This window comes from Pseudophryne corroboree, unplaced genomic scaffold, assembly GCF_028390025.1.
Source record: "Pseudophryne corroboree isolate aPseCor3 unplaced genomic scaffold, aPseCor3.hap2 scaffold_821, whole genome shotgun sequence".
NCBI classification, from domain to species: domain Eukaryota; kingdom Metazoa; phylum Chordata; class Amphibia; order Anura; family Myobatrachidae; genus Pseudophryne; species Pseudophryne corroboree.
The window spans coordinates 68,959-87,435 of NW_026970400.1; the positions used below are offsets into that span (position 1 = coordinate 68,959).

Genomic DNA, 18,477 nt, shown 5'->3' on the forward strand with positions numbered 1-18,477 from the left:
TGTTGAAATCAGAGCACTACATTTTGGCCACCGTGCTCGATCCTAGGTTTAAAGCCTATGTTGTATCTCTCTTTCCGGACACAAGTCTGCAGAGGTGGAAAGACCTGCTGGTGAGAAAATTGTCAACTCAAGCGGAACGTGACCCGTCAACAGCTCCTCCTTCATTTTCTCCAGCAACTGGGGCTGCGAGGAAAAGGATAACATTTCCGAGCCCACTCACTGGACACAAAAGTAATAATACAAGTGACACATTAACAGGAAATTGTTTCTGTCACCATAGCTACAATTATCTGGAAATAAGATAATACACAGACACATAAAAAGACTCAACGGAAATCTTTTGTTTTTAAATGACTTTATTACATATCTTTAATACAGATTTTTCTATATATTTAAACTTAAAAAATACTTTACTCTGCACATCATGGATAAAATATCCTTTAAAGCACAGAAACAATTCAAGTTACATTATAGTATTTCAGGAAAGTAAAACAGATACACATCAGGAGAGCCAAAGGTCTATGGGGGTCATTCAGACCCAGCCACAATAGCGGCCTGCAGCAGTTTGCTGGTGGTGGCAATATGCACATGCGCAGCGGCCGCGCAGACACACACATTGTGGCCGCATCCCTGAGGCGTGAACGCGGGTGGGCCAGGATAATTTTCCGGGGGGCTGCGTGATGTCACAACTGCGATCATCTCTGATTAACCCCCTATAAGCTTCCAGAGTGCACCTCATATCTCATCTTTTCCAAGTTACTACAAATGATATGAGATCGGTAGCAGCACTACTTTCAGGATTATTACACAGAACACACATAAAGGCTGACACAGCAAATAACCATAACACATACAAGGGATTAATTAGAAATAATATTTATTAAGTCTAATTATCAACTGGTTCTGTGTGGGACCCATACACCTCTTTACTGCCTCCAGCATCCCCTGGTACTGCACTGCGGCCATCAGTCATGTCTCCCCCCCCCACTATGGTCACCCGCCCTGTCTCACTCCCACTACTGTCACCGCCCAGTTTCCCCCCACAAATGCCACCTGCCCCATCTCCCCCACTACTGCCACCCGCCCAGTCTCCCCCCACAACTGTCACCTGCCCCGTCTCCCCCCACTACTGTCACCCGCCCAGTCTCCCCCCAACAACTGCCACCACCCCATCTCCCCCCACTACTGCCACTGCCCTGTCTCCCCCCTGACATCTCAGCACTGCTTGGGGATTCTTGGTACTGCTGGTAACAGTCCTTCATCTGCAGATGGAAGTAACTGGGCAGTAAGGAGGCAGAAGCTACTTGTGGTACCATGGACCCTGGTCATGTAGGATTGGGAGAGTCAGTAAGATTATGTAAATCACCATCTTACAGGCAGCCGGTGAAGGGAGCAGAGAATAGGTGTTATGTGGCAGGAACGGGCTGGTTAGGTAACAGCCTGGCTGCTGCATACTGTACAAGCTACAAGCGGTGCAATTCTTTTGCTGGGAGACCCAGGTAGAGGACATTGCAGTAGTCTATGTGTGATGATACAAGTGCATGTATGACTTCAGGTAGATCTTCTGAGGGAAATAAGTGCTGGAGTCTGGCTATGGTCCACAGGGATCTGATTGTGGCTGATACCTGATGTCTAAGTGTCACTCCACCATCCAGGACACCAAGATTCCGCACATGATCAGCATTATGTAACTCTGAACGTCCAAGTGCAAGTCTGGTTTGTTTGCAAAGCTGAGCTGTAGCCCTGCCCTTTGTTGGTGAGCTTCTATCATAAGGACCTGTTTCACCAGGACTGAGTCACAGCCAACTGGCATCACCCACACCTGGAGCTCAGCCAGACAACCATTTAGGATTGGTATTGGGTTCTCAGTACCCAGAGCGAAAGACAGGTCATCTGCATAGCAGTGGTAGATGAGGGCATGACATCTGATTATTTCACCCAGTGGTAACATGTATTGCAAAAAGCATAGGAGATACGATAAGAATCTTGAAGAATAACGCATGGCAATGATAAGTATACTCCAGAAGATTAAAATGGTTCCTCACCTGAGTGATGTCTATTGTGTGCAAGAAGATCTGATTTATTTCTCAGAATATGGAAATGGCTTCTCACCTGTGTGACTTCTGTGATGTATAACAAGAACTGATTTGCGTGCAAAACATTTCCCGCACTCAGAAAATGGATATGGCTATTCACCAGTGTGACTTCTCTGATGTATAACAAGATTTGATTTCTGTGTAAAACATTTCCCACACTCAGAACATGGAAATGGCTTCTCACCTGTGTGACTTCGCTGATGTGTAACAAGTTGTGATTTCTGTGTAAAACATTTCCCACACTCAGAACATAGAAATGGCTTCTCACCTGTATGACTTCTCTGATGTCTAATGAGATCTGATTTGTTTGCAAAACATTTCCTACACTCAGAACATGGAAATGGCTTCTCAGCTGTGTGACTTCTCTGATGTATAACAAGATTTGATTTCTGTGTAAAACATTTCCCACACTCAAAACATGGAAATGGCTTCTCAGCTGTGTGACTTCTCTGATGTATAACAAGATTTGATTTCTGTGTAAAACATTTCCCACACTCAGAACATGGAAATGGCTTCTCACCTCTGTGACTTATGTTATGTTTAACAAGATGTGATTTAGTTAAACAAAATTTCCCACACTCAGAGCAAGAAAATGGCTTCTCACCTGTGTGACTTCTCTGATGTATAACAAGATTTGATTTCTGTGTAAAACATTTCCCACACTCAGAACATGGAAATGGCTTCTCACCTGTGTGACTTCGCTGATGTGTAACAAGTTGTGATTTCTGTGTAAAACATTTCCCACACTCAGAACATGGAAATGGCTTCTCACCTGTGTGACTTCGCTGATGTGTAACAAGTTGTGATTTGCAGGTAAAACATTTCCCACACTCAGAACATTTCAGTGGCCTCTCACCTGCCTTACCTGTATGTGGGTTAATATGCTTTGTGTTCTGTGTAAAACATTTGGCATCTATAGAACAGGGAAACACTATATCTACTCTCAGAGCTGTACCAGATACACCAATATCAGAGTGATCAGGAGAACATTTCCCAGGATCAGAGGGATCAGCTGATAGAGCTGGATGTATAATTGGGGTAATGGGGTTAGCTCCTGGAGAATTCTGTCTACTGTCATCATCTTTTATGTCACAATCCGGGGATAACATTAGATGTCCTTCTGAGATATTCCTGCTTGTGTGTCCATCTGCTGGAAATAAAATACATTATGGAAATGTGACATTTTCTGTAACAATATTAATCTTGTAAACAATAGGAGAAGACGACTCTCTGGGACACTTAATTGTAAATGTGTGTGTATAATAAAACATAACTTTTAATGAAGGCTTTATAATATTGTGTCTCAAACTATCATTGTGTCCACCCTCCTGAGAACACTCACAATAACAAATGTTATATTCTAATAAGACTTAGATATATCTCTCTCTTGTACTGGTAACTAACCATGAAGTATAAATGGAGATGTAGTCACTCGCCAAGTCCTATGCCAGCACCAATGTAAACAATGGATGGGGAACATATCGTATGAATTGGAGATTCTAGATGAACAATAACATCAGTCATATGAGCTGATGGATCAGAGAAATGTCTCCTAACGTTACTCCTGGAAGCATCGGTAAGGTAGTATTCCTTTATGTGTGTGCTCATATGCTGGTAAGCCTGTACATGTGTTACTCACCCTTATATAAGGTATATTGCTACAGCAGAGTAGGTGTGGAACAAGTTATTTTACATGCAATATACCATATGATACCCTGTACTCATCATCATCATCTGCTAGGTTATAATCTACTTTCTCTTACGTCCTAGAGGATGTTGGGGTCCATTTAGTACCATGGGGCATGGACAGGTCCTTTGGGAGCCACTGGCACCTTAAGAGTTTAATAGTGTGGGCTGGCCCCTCCCTCTATGCCCCTCCTACCAGACTCAGTTTAGAAAATGTGCCCGGAGGAGTCGGTCACAGCTAGGGGAGCTCCTAGGAGTTTTCTTAGATTTTTATTTTCTAGAGTTAGTTAGGTTACAGGAAGGCTGCTGGCAACAGCCTCCCTGCTTTGTGGGACTTAGGGGAGGAAGTAGGAACCAACTTTCTGAAGAGTTAATGGTTCTCTACTCCGCTGACAGGACACTGAGCTCCTGAGGGTGCTGATCACAAGCCCAAGAGGTGACCGCTCATTCCCGCAGCACGGCCGCCACCCCCTAACAGAGCCAGAAGAAAGAAAAGTGGTGATTATAATGCCAGTGTCCCGGCGGCTATGGCGGCACGAGGGTGGGAGTGCAGCTCTGACAGGCTGCGCTCCAGGAAATTTCAGCAACACACAGTGTAGGCGCTTTGAGGGGCGTCCTGAGCCAGCGCGGATAAACCCTACACTGGTCACGCAGATAACAGGGGCTAATCCCGCTGATGACACTAAAATCCTCAGGCCAGTATAAAGAATAAATGCAGGAAGCCGCTTGCCATTAAAAGGGGCAAGCAGATCCAGCACTCACCATTTTCTCCCTGCAGATCATAGGAACTAGGACACTGACAGGGAGCGCTGCCCTCCCTATTAAGGTTAGTTAGTCACTGCCGGGCTTTTATCATAATAACTGCCTACAGGGGCGCTATGTGGCTGGCTCCTTATACTCTGTGACTCTCTGAAGGTACTCTGGGGGAAACTGTGTCTGACATTTTCCTGTGTGTGTGTGTGTGTGTTTATATCCACATTGCCATGTCTAAAGACTCTGTGTCCTGTGCTGCAGAGTGTTTATCTTCTCCTGAGGAGTCTATTCCATGTACTCAGGACTGCAATGTGCTGTCTCAGCCTTCTGAATCCGAACCCCCATAGGTGGATTCTTTAAGGGGAATGATATCCCAGATTTCAACAAGGATGTCACATACTGAGAAAGAGACGCAGGTTTTGAGACAATCTGTAGTGGGTTTGAAGTATTCAGCTCCCACTACTTCATCTAAAACCCCCCCTACATACCCCAAAACACGTACACTTGCCCAGATAATGCAAGCTGACACTGATACCGACTCTGATACAGGGGACGGTGATGGCGATATGCAGGGGGGGATGCATCCATTGCTAAAGGGGTGCAGCTAATGATTGAAGCCATTAGGGATGTTTTGCATATTTCTGAGAAGGTTCCGAAACAAGTAGAGGGATCTTATATTACAGTAAATAAGAAATCCTCGCTTAACTTCCCTGCTTATTAAAGTCCTTGATTGAAAAATCCTGGGAAAAACCAGAGAAAAAATTCCAGATCCCTAAAAGAAATCTCATTGCTTTCCCTTTCCCTGAAGAGGATAGGAAGAAGTGGGAAAACCCACCTATAGTAGACGCTTCTGTATCTAGGCTTTCTAAAAAGATGGTTTTACCTGTCCCTGGTTCGACTGCCTTAAAGGAGCCGGCTGACCGCAAGATTGAGATTACGCTCAAATCACTATACACTGCTACAGACGTGGCTTTAAGGCCCACTATTGCTTATGCATGGATCTCTAAAGCCATAGTAAAGTGATCAGGCACCTAAGAGGACTTAGATACTATGGATAGGAGTGACATAGACTTATTTTTACGTCACATACAGGATTCTGCAGGTTTCATGGTGGAGGCCATGAAGGACATTGGCCTGCTACTTCCATGGCTGTCTCGGCACGCAGAGGACTCTGGATACGCCAATGGACTGCGGATGCAGAATCCAAGAAAAGTGTGGAGAACCTGCCATTCACAGGTCAGGTACTATTTGGGGACGCATTGGATGCGTGGATTTCCACGGCGACTGCAGGTAAGTCGACATTTCTTCCCTCCGCAGCAGCCCCAGCTAGGAAATCGTATCCTACGCCTACACTGTAGTCTTTTTGGACCGCAACATTAAAAAAATCCAAACCCCTACCACCTTCTTTAGAGGAGGTCGGGAGATCCAAAAAACCTGCACCAACAGGTTCCCAGGAACAGAAACCAGGTTTTGTACCACCTCTATGCTGATGACACACAACTCTACCTCTCATCTCCTCTCTCAGGTCTTCAGCTGCCTCTCTGCCATCTCCTCCTGGATGTCGGAGCATTCTCTGAAGCTCAAGGTGGACAAAACTGAATGCATTATCTTTCCCCCAGCCAGAGCAACACGCCCTACAAATATGTCTATCACTGTTGACAACACAATCATCTCCCCCGTTCCCCAGCTCCGCTGCCTGGGTGTCACTCTTGACTCCTCCCTCACCTTTGCACCCCACATCCAAGCTCTGGCGCAATCCTATCGGTTCCAGCTATGCAACACTGCTCGCATCAGGCCATTTGTCTCCCGGAGTGCCACTAAACTTATCATCCACTCACTGGTCATCTCACGACTCGAGTACTGCAACGTTCTCCTCACTGGCCTCGCTTGCTCCCATCTCGCTCCCCTCCAATCTGTCCTTAACTCCACAGCTAGGCTCATCTTTTGCCGCTCCACTTCTGACACTCCTCTTCGACAAAATCTACACTGGCTCCCATTCCCCTACAGAACCTCTTCACACTCCTCACCCTCACATACAATGCCATCTCTAATTCCACTGCTCCCTACATCTCCAACCTCCTTTCCCTTCATACTCCCTCCCGCCCACTACGGTCAGCCGATGACCGTCGCCTCTCCTCTGCCTTGGTCACTGCTTCCCATGCATGAGTTCAAGATTTTGCCCATGCTGCACCCCTTCAGTGGAATGCGCTCCCTCGCTCCATTAGACTCTCCCCGACCTTGCAAAGCTTCAAACGGGCACTGAAAATCCTACCCCTCCGATGCATAACCTAGTCCTTAGGCTGCTCCTCCATCCCCCTGCCCCACGCCTTGAACATCTTTGCTGTGCTTGCATACTGCCATCAGGCTCCTCCCGCTTGCTTGTACCTCATGTCATCTGTCTGTCGTCCCTTCCTACTAGATTGTTAGCTCTACAGAGCAGGGCCCTATTTCCTCTTGTTGTCTAAGCCTTCTTCTCGACACATTTCACTCAGCGACCATCTTTACCTGCTTTTTCTCCTACTGGTAAAGGCTCCTCTCTATCTATGGCCGCCAGCCCCAAGTAGTACAATGATTACTCCCTCACTACTTACATCTCAGCTGTATTATGTCTGAGAATTGTGGTGCTCTTTGTTACCTGTACTCTGTTTTTGTTATTTATTTACTGTAATGCTAAGTTCTGTCTCCCTGTACTGTACTTTGTACGGCGCTGCAAAACACTTGTGGCGCCTTATAAATAAAATGTAATAATAATAATAATAATAATAATACTGTGTCTGTCTCCTTATCAGGGATATTTATCTGAAATAGAGTAGATAAGAGCTTCCACTCCCTGAGACATTAGCGTCCCCCATATTTACATTCACCTCCCCCTCTTCCAGATCTGGCATCTCGATATCACAGACAGGCAGACTGGAGAACTTGGGGTAATGTACCTTATTGGGAAATAAGTATAGGGGGCTGAGAGGATGGTCTGCGGTCTGAATTCTTAATCATAAAATCAGATGTGAGGGGAGAGCAGGAGTATAATAGGGGATGATGGCTCCTGATGTATGAGATACACCAGTGAGTGTGGGGAGGAGACTGGTCAGATCTCTGGGCTGGTAACACACAAAGAAATGATGTGAGGGGAGAGCAGGAGTATAATAGGGGCTGATGGCTCCTGACTCCACTACTGGGCAAATACAGTTCCCTAATTTGTTCTGACAGAGGAGGGTGTATGATAAGAGAGTGCTGTAGTGACTGATAAAGGAAAATATGTGACTCTTTTCTGTAATAAGTGTTTATTACTCACCTGTGCTGATATCTGTAGGGATCTCCTCCTCCTTACACTTCTGATCACCCCTCACACACGTCTCTTTTTCTCCTTCTATATCTTCTGCCTTTATATCAGTCACATACGTCTCTTCTTCTCCCTCTATATCTTCTACCTTTATATCAGTCACATACGTCTTTTCTTCTCCCTCTGTATCTTCTGCCTTTATACCAGTCACATACGTCTCTTCTTCTCCCTCTATCTCTTCTGCCTTTATATCAGTCACATACGTCTCTTCTTCTCCCTCTATCTCTTCTGCCTTTATATCAGTCACATCCGTCTCTTCTTCTCCCTCTATATCTTCTGCCTTTATATCAGTCACATCCGTCTCTTCTTCTCCCTCTATATCTTCTGCCTTTATATCAGTCACATACGTCTCTTCTTCTCCCTCTGTATCTTCTGCCTTTATATCTGTCACATACGTCTCTTCTTCTCCCTCTGTATCTTCTGCCTTTATATCAGTCATATACGTCTCTTCTTCTTCCTCTGTATCTTTGACTTTAACATTATTTATTTGGGCTTCACCCTATGTAAACCATCAATAAAAGAAGACTGTAATTATTGTTGATTTCAGTAATAGATTAAAATTACAAATATATTGACACACACAGCTGCTCTACAGATCATATAGTGACAGTCACTTTGGTATATTGGGGAGACCCTAAATCCCACCTACCTGATCCTCCTGTGGCATCCTGTGATTCTCCTCTGTACAATCCTGGGAATAAAGAGGACGGGGACATCTCTCTGGGGTATCTCTGTTACTGGGCCCATCTGTAGGAGACACACAGTGACTGAGTACAGTGTATATATGTATCTAACAGATGACGTGTGTATATAGGGGCCCCCATACCTGCTCTCCCCTGAACAATACATGACAGTCTCCTCTTACCCAATGATGTGAGGGTCCGGTGATTCTCCATCATCACGTCCTTGTACAGACCCCTGTGTTCCTCTATACACTTCCCCTCCTGCATAGAGACATAGACAGTGACATCCTGGCACCTTATAGGAACCTGACACACACAGTGATATAGTCCTCACCTAGACACATCTCCCGGTGTTACTGTATAATGTCCCATTCCCAGCAGCCACCTCTCCAGTCATCAACCAGGCACATCCCCTGGTGTTAATGTATAATGCCCCATTCCCAGAAGTCACCTTTCCAGTCATCACCCAGACACATCCCCTGGTGTTACTGTATAATGTCCCATTCCCAGCAGTCACCTCTCCAGTCATCACCCAGACACGTCCCCCGGTGTTACTGTATAATGCCCCATTCCCAGCAGTCACCTCTCCAGTCATCACTCAGACACATCCCTTGGTGTTACTGTATAATGTCCCATTACCAACAGTCATCACCCAGACACGTCCCCTGGTGTTACTGTATAATGCCCCATTCCCAGCAGTCAACTCTCCTGTCATCACTCAGACACATCCCTTGGTGTTACTGTATAATGTCCCATTACCAACAGTCACCTCTCCCGTCATCACCCAGACACGTTCCCTGGTGTTACTGTATAATGCCCCATTCCCAGCAGTCACCTCTCCAGTCATCACCCAGACACATATCTCCCGGTGTTACTGTATAATGCCCCATTCCCAGCAGTCACCTCTCCAGTCATCAACTGAATGATCTTGTTGGTGAGTTCCAGGATCTTCTGGTCATTGTGTCTCTCATGTGTCAGTGAATGAGGTGGAGGCACCGTGATGGGGCTCAAGGTTCTACTCAGTCCTCCTGATACACAGGGATAGCTGCTGGGTGTCTCACACTCATTAGACGTCTTCTTCACTATATTGTAATCCTGTGTAATGGTGGAGACATCAAATATCAATATAAACACTCCCAGACGTGACGTCACTGTGACGCTCCCAGATCCCCTAAACTGCCCAGTCACGTTCCTGTATTATTGATATAGATATAAGTGACGTCACTGTGACTCTCCCAGATTCCCTCACCTCCCCAGTCATGACATAGACAGTGACATCCTGGCACCTTATAGGAACCTGACACACACAGTGATATAGTCCTCACCTAGACACATCCCCCGGTGTTACTGTATAATGTCCCATTCCCAGCAGTCACCTCTCCAGTCATCAACCAGGCACATCCCCTGGTGTTACTGTATAATGCCCCATTCCCAGAAGTCACCTTTCCAGTCATCACCCAGACACATCCACCGGTGCTACTGTATAATGCACCATTCCCAGCAGTCACCTCTCCAGCCATCACCCAGACACATCCCCCGGTGTTACTGTATAATGCCCCATTCCCAGCAGTCACCTCTCCAGTCACCACCCAGACACATCCCCTGGTGTTACTGTATAATGTCCCATTCCCAGCAGTCACCTCTCCAGTCACCACCCAGACACATCCCCTGGTGTTACTGTATAATGTCCCATTCCCAGTAGTCACCTCTCCAGTCACCACCCAGACACATCCCCTGGTGTTACTGTATAATGTCCCATTCCCAGCAGTCACCTCTCCAGTCATCACCCAGACACGTCCCCCGGTGTTACTGTATAATGCCCCATTCCCAGCAGTCACCTCTCCAGTCATCACTCAGACACATCCCTCGGTGTTACTGTATAATGTCCCATTCCCAGCAGTCACCTCTCCAGTCATCAACCAGGCACATCCCCTGGTGTTACTGTATAATGCCCCATTCCCAGAAGTCACCTTTCCAGTCATCACCCAGACACATCCACCGGTGCTACTGTATAATGCACCAATCCCAGCAGTCACCTCTCCAGCCATCACCCAGACACATCCCCCGGTGTTACTGTATAATGCCCCATTCCCAGCAGTCACCACCCAGACACATCCCCTGGTGTTACTGTATAATGTCCCATTCCCAGCAGTCACCTCTCCAGTCATCACCCAGACACGTCCCCCGGTGTTACTGTATAATGCCCCATTCCCAGCAGTCACCTCTCCAGTCATCACTCAGACACATCTCCCGGTGTTACTGTATAATGCCCCATTCCCAGCAGTCACCTCTCCAGTAGTCACCCAGACACGTCCCTTGGTGTTACTGTATAATGTCCCATTCCCAGCAGTCACCTCTCCAGTCATCACCCAGACACATCCCCCGGTGTTACTGTATAATGTCCCATTCCCAGCAGTCACCTCCCCAGTCATCACCCAGACACGTCCCCTGGTGTTACTGTATAATGTCCCATTTCCAGCAGTCACCTCTCCCGTCATCACCCAGACACGTTCCCTGGTGTTACTGTATAATGCCCCATTCCCAGCAGTCACCTCTCCAGTCATCACCCAGACACATATCTCCCGGTGTTACTGTATAATGCCCCATTCCCAGCAGTCACCTCTCCAGTCATCAACTGAATGATCTTGTTGGTGAGTTCCAGGATCTTCTGGTCATTGTGTCTCTCATGTGTCAGTGAATGAGGTGGAGGCACCGTGATGGGGCTCAAGGTTCTACTCAGTCCTCCTGATACACAGGGATAGCTGCTGGGTGTCTCACACTCATTAGACGTCTTCTTCACTATATTGTAATCCTGTGTAATGGTGGAGACATCAAATATCAATATAAACACTCCCAGACGTGACGTCACTGTGACGCTCCCAGATCCCCTCAACTGCCCAGTCACGTTCCTGTATTATTGATATAGATATAAGTGACATCACTGTGCTGCTTACAGATTCCCTCACCTCCCCAGTCATGTCCCTGTATTATTACTATAGATACAAGTGACGTCACTGTGACGCTCCCAGATCCCCTCACCTTCCCAGTCAGGTCCATGTATTATTACTATAGATATGAGTTACGTCACTATGAAGCTCCAAGATCCCTTCACCTCCCCAGTAATGTCCCTGTATTATTAATATAAGTGACCTCACTATGACGCTCCAATTCCCTCATCTCCCCAGTCATGTCCCTGTATTATTACTATAGATAAAAGTGACGTCACTGTGAAACTCCCAGATCCCCCACCCCCCCCAACTCATGTCCCTGTATTATTACTACAGATATAAGTAAATGTCAGTGCGACACTCCCAGATCCCCTCACCTCCCCAGTCACGTCCCTGTATTATTACTATAGCTATAACTGATGTCACTGTGACGCTCAAAGATCCCCTCACTTCCCCAGTCATGTCCCTGTAATATTACTGTAGATTTAAGTGATGTCACTGTGACACTCCCAGATCCCCTCACTTCCCCAGTCATGTCCCTGTACTATTACTATAGACAAAAGTGACATCACTGTGACGCTCTCAAATCCCCTCATCCTCCCCAGTCATGTCCCTGTGTTATCGCTATAGATATATGTGATGTCAAAGTGATGCTCCCAGATCCCCTCACCGCCCCAGTCATGTCCATGTATTATTACTGTAGATATAAGTGACCTCACTGTGAAGCTCCCAGATAACCTCAACTCCCCAGTCATGTCCCTGTATTTATTACTATAGATATAAGAGACATCACTGTGCCGCTCCAAGATTCCCTTACCTCCCCAGTCATGTCCTTGTATTGTTACTATAAATATAAGTGATGCCGCTGTGACACTCCCAGATCCCCTCGCCTCCCCAGTCATGTCCCTGTATTATTACTAGATATAAGTGACGTCACTGTTCAGCTCCCAGATCCCCATACCTCCCCAGTCATGTCCCTGAATTATTACTATAGATTTAAGTGATTTTGCTGTGACACTCCCAGATCCCCTCACCTGCCCAGTCATGTCCCTGTATTATTATTATAGATATGTTACTTATCAGTAACGCTTTAAAATCCCCTCACCTCCCCAGTCATACCCCTGTATTATTACTATAGATGAGTGACGTCACTATGAAGCTCCAAGATCACATCATCTCCCCAGTCATGTCCCTGTATTATTACTATAGATATAAGTGATGTCACTGTGATGCTCTAAGACCCCCTCACCTCACCAGTGACATCCCTGTATTATTACTATAGATATAAGTGACCTCACTGTGATGCTCCGATTCCCTCACCTCCCCAGTCATATCCCTGTATTATGACTATAGATAAAAGTAATTTCACTGTATAGCTCCAAGATCCGCACACCTCCCCAGTCATGTACTTGTATTATTAATTTAGATATAAGTAATGCCACAGTGATGCTCTCAGTTCCTCTCACCTCTCCAGTCATGTCCCTGTTTTATTACTATAGATAAAAGTGATGTCACAGTGATGCTCCCAGATTCCCTCACCTCCCCAGTCATACCCCTGTATTATTACTATAGATATAAGGTCACAGTGATGCTCCCAGATCCTCTCCCCTACCCAGTCATGTCCCTGTATTATTACTATAGATATAAGTGATGTCACTCTGACACTCCCAGACCCCCTCATCTCCCCGGTCATGTCCCTGTATTATTACTAAAGATGTAAGTGATGTCACTGTGACACTCCAAGATCCCCTCACCTCCCCTGTATTATTACTATAGATATAAGGTCACAGTGATGCTCCCAGATCCTCTCCCCTACCCAGTCATGTCCCTGTATTATTACTATAGATATAAGTGATGTCACTGTGAGGCTCCCAGATCCCCATCACCCCCAGTCATGTCCCTGTATTATTACTATAGATATAAGTGATGTCACTCTGACACTCCCAGACCCCCTGATCTCCTCCCCAGTCATGTTCCAGTATTATCACTATAGATATAAGTGATGCTCCCAGATCACCTCATCTCCCCAGTCATGTCCCTGTATTATCACTATAGATATAAATAATGTCACTGTGAAGCTCCCAGATGCCCCTCACCCCACATTCACATGCCTGTATTATTATTTTAGAGATAAGTGATGTCACTGTAACACTTCCAGACCCCCTCACCTCCCCAGTCATGTCCCTGTATTATTATTATAGATATAAATGATATCACAGTGAAGCTTCCAGATCCCCTCACCTCCCAAGTCATGTCCCTGTATTATTACTATAGACATAAGTGATGTCACTGTGACACTCCCAGATCCTCTCACCTCCGCAGTCATGTCCTTGTATTGTTACTATAAATATAAGTGATGCCGCTGTGACACTCCCAGGTTCCCTCACCTCCCCAGTCATGTCCCTGTATTATTATTATAGATAGAAGTTACTTATCATTAACGCTTTAAAATCCCCTCACCTCCCCAGTCATGCCCCTGTATTATTACTATAGTAGATGAGTGACATCACTATGAAGCTCCAAGATTACATCACCTCCCCAGTGACATCCCTGTATTATTACTATAGATATAAGTGACCTCACTGTGACGCTCCGATTCCCTCACCTACCCAGTCATATCCCTGTATTATTACTATAGATATCTGATGTCACTGTAACACTCCCAGACCCCCTCATCTCCCCAGTCATGTCCCTGTATTATTATTACTATAGATATGTGATATCACAGTGATGCTCCCAGATCCCCTCACCTCCCAAGTCATGTCCCTGTATTATTACTATAGACATAAGTGATGTCACTGCGACACTCCCAGATCCTCTCACCTCCGCAGTCATGTCCCTGTATTATTACTATAGATGTAAGTGATGTTACTGTGACGCTCCCAGATCCCCCTCACCTCCCCAGTAATGTCCCTGTATTATTACTATAGATATAAGTGACGTCACTGTGACATCCCCAGATGCCCTCACCTTCCCAGTCCTGTCCCTGTATTACTATAGATATTAGTGATGTCACTGTAACACTACCAGATCCTCTCACCTCCCCAGTCATGTCCCTGTATTATTACTATAGATATGAGATGTAACTGTGACACTCCCAGACCCCCTCACCCCCCCAGTCATGTTCCTATATTATTATTATAATTAAAGTTATAAGTGATGTCACTATGATGCTCCGAGATCTCCTCATCTCCCCAGTCATGTCCCTGTATTATTATTATAGATGTAAGTGGTGTCACTGTGACGCTCCCAGATCCCCTCACCTCCCCAGTCATGTTCCTGTATTATAACTAGAGATATGTAATGTCACTGTGATGCTCCTAGATCCACTTACCTTCATAGTGTTGTCCCTGTATTAATACTATAGATATAAGTGATTTCACTGTGACGTTTCCAGATCCTCATACCTCCCCAGTCATGTCCCTGTATAATTACTATAGATCTAAGTGACGTCACTGTGATGCTCTCATATCCCCTCACTTCCCCAATAATGTTCCTCTATAATTACTATAGATATGTGATGTCACAGTGACACTCCCAGATCCCCTCACCTCCCCAGTCATGTCCCTACAGGGATTATTACTATAGATATAAGTGACATCACTGTGAAGCTCCCACATCCCCATCACCTCCCCAGTCATGTCCCTGTATTATCACTATAGTTATGAGTGATGTAAATGTGACGCTTCCAGATCCCCCTCACCCCCCAGTCATGTCCCTGTATTATTACTATAGATGTAAGAGATGTCACTGTGAAATTCCCAGATGCCCTAACCTTTCCAGTCATGTCCCTGTATTATTACTATAGATATAAGTGATGTCACTGTGAAGCTCCCAGATCACCTCACCTCCCCAGTCATGTCCCTGTATTATTACTATAGATATGTGATGTCACTGTGACTCTCACAGATTTCCTCATCTCCCCATTCATGACCTTGTATTATAACTATAGATACAAGTGATGTCACAGTGACAGTCCCAGACCCCATCACCTCCCCAGTCATGTCCCTGTATTATTACTATAGATATAAGTGATGTCACTGTGACATCACCACCTTTACCAATGTATAATAATAATAATAATACCAGGACACCAGAAGCTGCTGTCCCTGTATAATAATAACCATACACAAAAACATGCACCACCTGTATACTAATAATAACAGAACACCACAGCCTGCTGCCCCATATAATAATAATGACAGGACACCACAGGCTGCTGCCCCTGTATAATAATAATAATAATAATAATAATAATAATAATAAGTGGACACCACTAGCTACTCCTTCTTTATAATATTAATAATAGGACAACAAAGGCTGCTCCTCCTGTATAATAATAACAATAACATGACACCACAGGCTGCTCCCCTGTATAATAATAATAATAATAATAATAAAAACAACAACAACAAATGCACACCACAGGATACTCCACCTGTATAATAATAATAATGCTTCCTGTGTATAATAATAACAGGACACCACAGGCTGCTCCTCCTGTATAATAACAGGACACCACAGGCTGCTTCTACTGTATAATAATAATAATAATAATAATAATAATAATAATAACAGGACACCACAGGCTGCTCCCCCTGTATAAAAATAATAACTGAACACCACAGGCTGCTCCCTTTGTATAATAATAAGAGAACAAGGCTAATCCTCCTGTATAATATAATAATAAAAATAATAATAATTATAACAGGACACAACAGGCTGCTCCCCCTGTAGAATAGGATGCCAGAAGCTGCTCCTCCTGTCTATTATGACAAGACAGGATGCTGCCCCTGTATATTATTGCAACACAGGCGGCTCCTCCTGTATACTATGACAACACTAGATGTTACTAGTGTTCCCTCTAGGCTGTTTTAGCAGGGCGCCGCGCCCTGCCCGTTTTTTAACAGGCAAAACCCGCCCTGCCCTTTTGCGGCGCCCTGCTATAACAGCTGCCCGCTCCCTGCCCTCCCGGCGTGTATAGATGCCGTGCGCATGCGCGCGGCATCCATTTACGCATTGGGAGAGGGCTGGGGGAAGCCCAGCACCGACGGAGGTGCTGGGCACGCCCCCAACAGTGACGTCGCCGGCCACAGACGCTCTCTATAGTAGCGTCTGTGGGCCGCACCGCCCCCTAAAATGACGGAGGCGTGACCACGCCCCCTAATTTGCGTGGTCACGCCCCCATTTCGGGCGCGCGCGCGGCTTTGCCGCGCGCACACGTGTGCCCCCGCTGAGCCCGGCGCCCTGCCCCATTTCACTCCTAGAGTGAACACTATGTTACGCCTGTATATTACGACAACACAGGCCACTCCCCCTGTATACTATGACAGCACATGATGCTACCCCTGTATACTATGACAGCACAGGCCGCTCCCCCGGTATATTATGACAACACATGCTTCTCCTCCTGTATACTATGACAACACAGGCCGCTCCCCCTGTACAGCACAATGCCACAGGACACAACACCTGTAATGTCCCGTGTATAGAATTACGGTAATGGCGGGGTCTTGTGCCTCATGTATTATGGTAACGGTGGGGTTCGAGCCACCAGTATTACTGTAACGGCGGGGTCCGCGTCACCTGTATTACAGTTACGGCGGGGTCCTCGGCACCTGTATTACGGTAATGGCGGGGTCCGCGCCAGCTGTATTATGGTAACGGTGGGGTCCGTGCCACCTGTATCACAGTAACGGCGGGGTCCGCGCCACCCGTATCACTGTAATGGCGGGGTCCGCGCCACCTGTATCACGGTGACAGTGGGGTCCGCACCACCTGTGTCACGGTAACGGCGGGGTCTGCGCCACATGTATTATGGTAACGGCGGGGTCTGCACCTCCTGTATTATGGTAACGGCAGGGTCTGCACCTCCTGTATTATGGTAACGGCGGGGTCTGCGCCCCCTGTATTACGGTAACGGCAGGGTCTGCACCTCCTGTATTATGGTAACGGCGGGGTCTGCGCCACCTGTATTACGGCAGCGGCGGGGTCTGCTCCACCTGTATTACAGTAATAGGACACTAGAGTGTCAGCCACCTGTACAGGGATAATGCTGCACCAGAGGCTGCACCAGCTGCACTATAACAAGGCACCAGAGGCTGCTCCCCCTGTAGTACAGAACCTGACACCAGAGCTGCTCAGCCTATAGAATAATAATAATAATAATATCATTACCTGCTGCCAGACACAGCAATGGCTGCTCTCTGCTCCTGCTGCCTTGTGGGAATGATAGAAGGAAGGCGGAGCTCAGACCAGGGGAAAATGGCCGCCGCTCCTGACGTCACTACACGGCCAGGGAACCTATTGCTGCTGCCGGACTGGTCTACAAGAAAATGGCCGCCGGCCTCCTGCACTGAGGACATATGTGGTAATAGTCATTAGAAAGGGCGGGGTGTAGTAGGGGAGGGGTCAGTAACCAGGAAGCATCTTTTGCCAATAATGCCCTACTTCCTGCCTGTGCGTTCAACCTTACTTCCGGACTGTGCGTTCCATATGCAGGAAGTGAGTATTTTATCGACTGCCGCAGCCACCCAGTGTCCGTGGAGATCAGGTAATGGCGTCTTACTATACAGGGGGAGCAGCCTGTGGTGTCCTGATATTATTATTATACAGGGGGAGCAGCCTGTGGTGTCCTGTTACTACCATTATACAGGAGGAGCAGCCTGTGGTGACCTGTTACTACCATTATACAGGAGGAGCAGCCTGTGGTGTCCTGCTGCTATTATTATTATTATTATTATTATTATTGTTATTATACAGGGGGAGCAGCCTATAGTGTCCTGTTATTATTATTATACAGGTTGAGCAGCCTGTGGTGTCCTGTTATTATTATTCAGGGGTAGTAGCCTGTGGTGTCCTGTTGTTGTTGTTATTATTATAATACAGGGGGAGCGGACTGTGGTGTCCTGTTACAATTATTTTACAGCCTGTAGTATCCTGTTGTTATTATTATTATTATTATTATTATT

The 18,477-nt window shown here is 46.3% G+C and overlaps 1 protein-coding gene across 1 annotated transcript; it reads right to left on the reverse strand.

Moving 5' to 3' along the window:
- Positions 1-1,197: 1,197 nt before the first annotated feature.
- On the reverse strand, positions 1,198-17,723 carry LOC135042126 (zinc finger protein ZFP2-like). Its single transcript, XM_063954990.1, has 7 exons — positions 17,684-17,723; positions 11,179-11,370; positions 9,462-9,653; positions 8,741-8,819; positions 8,525-8,622; positions 7,828-8,374; positions 1,198-3,243 (listed from the first exon to the last, which is right to left on the reverse strand). Exons 2-7 carry the CDS (start codon positions 11,188-11,190, stop codon positions 2,189-2,191), a joined length of 1,983 nt encoding a protein of 660 aa, XP_063811060.1. The 5' UTR covers positions 11,191-11,370; positions 17,684-17,723; the 3' UTR covers positions 1,198-2,188.
- Between the last annotated feature and the right edge of the window lie 754 nt (positions 17,724-18,477).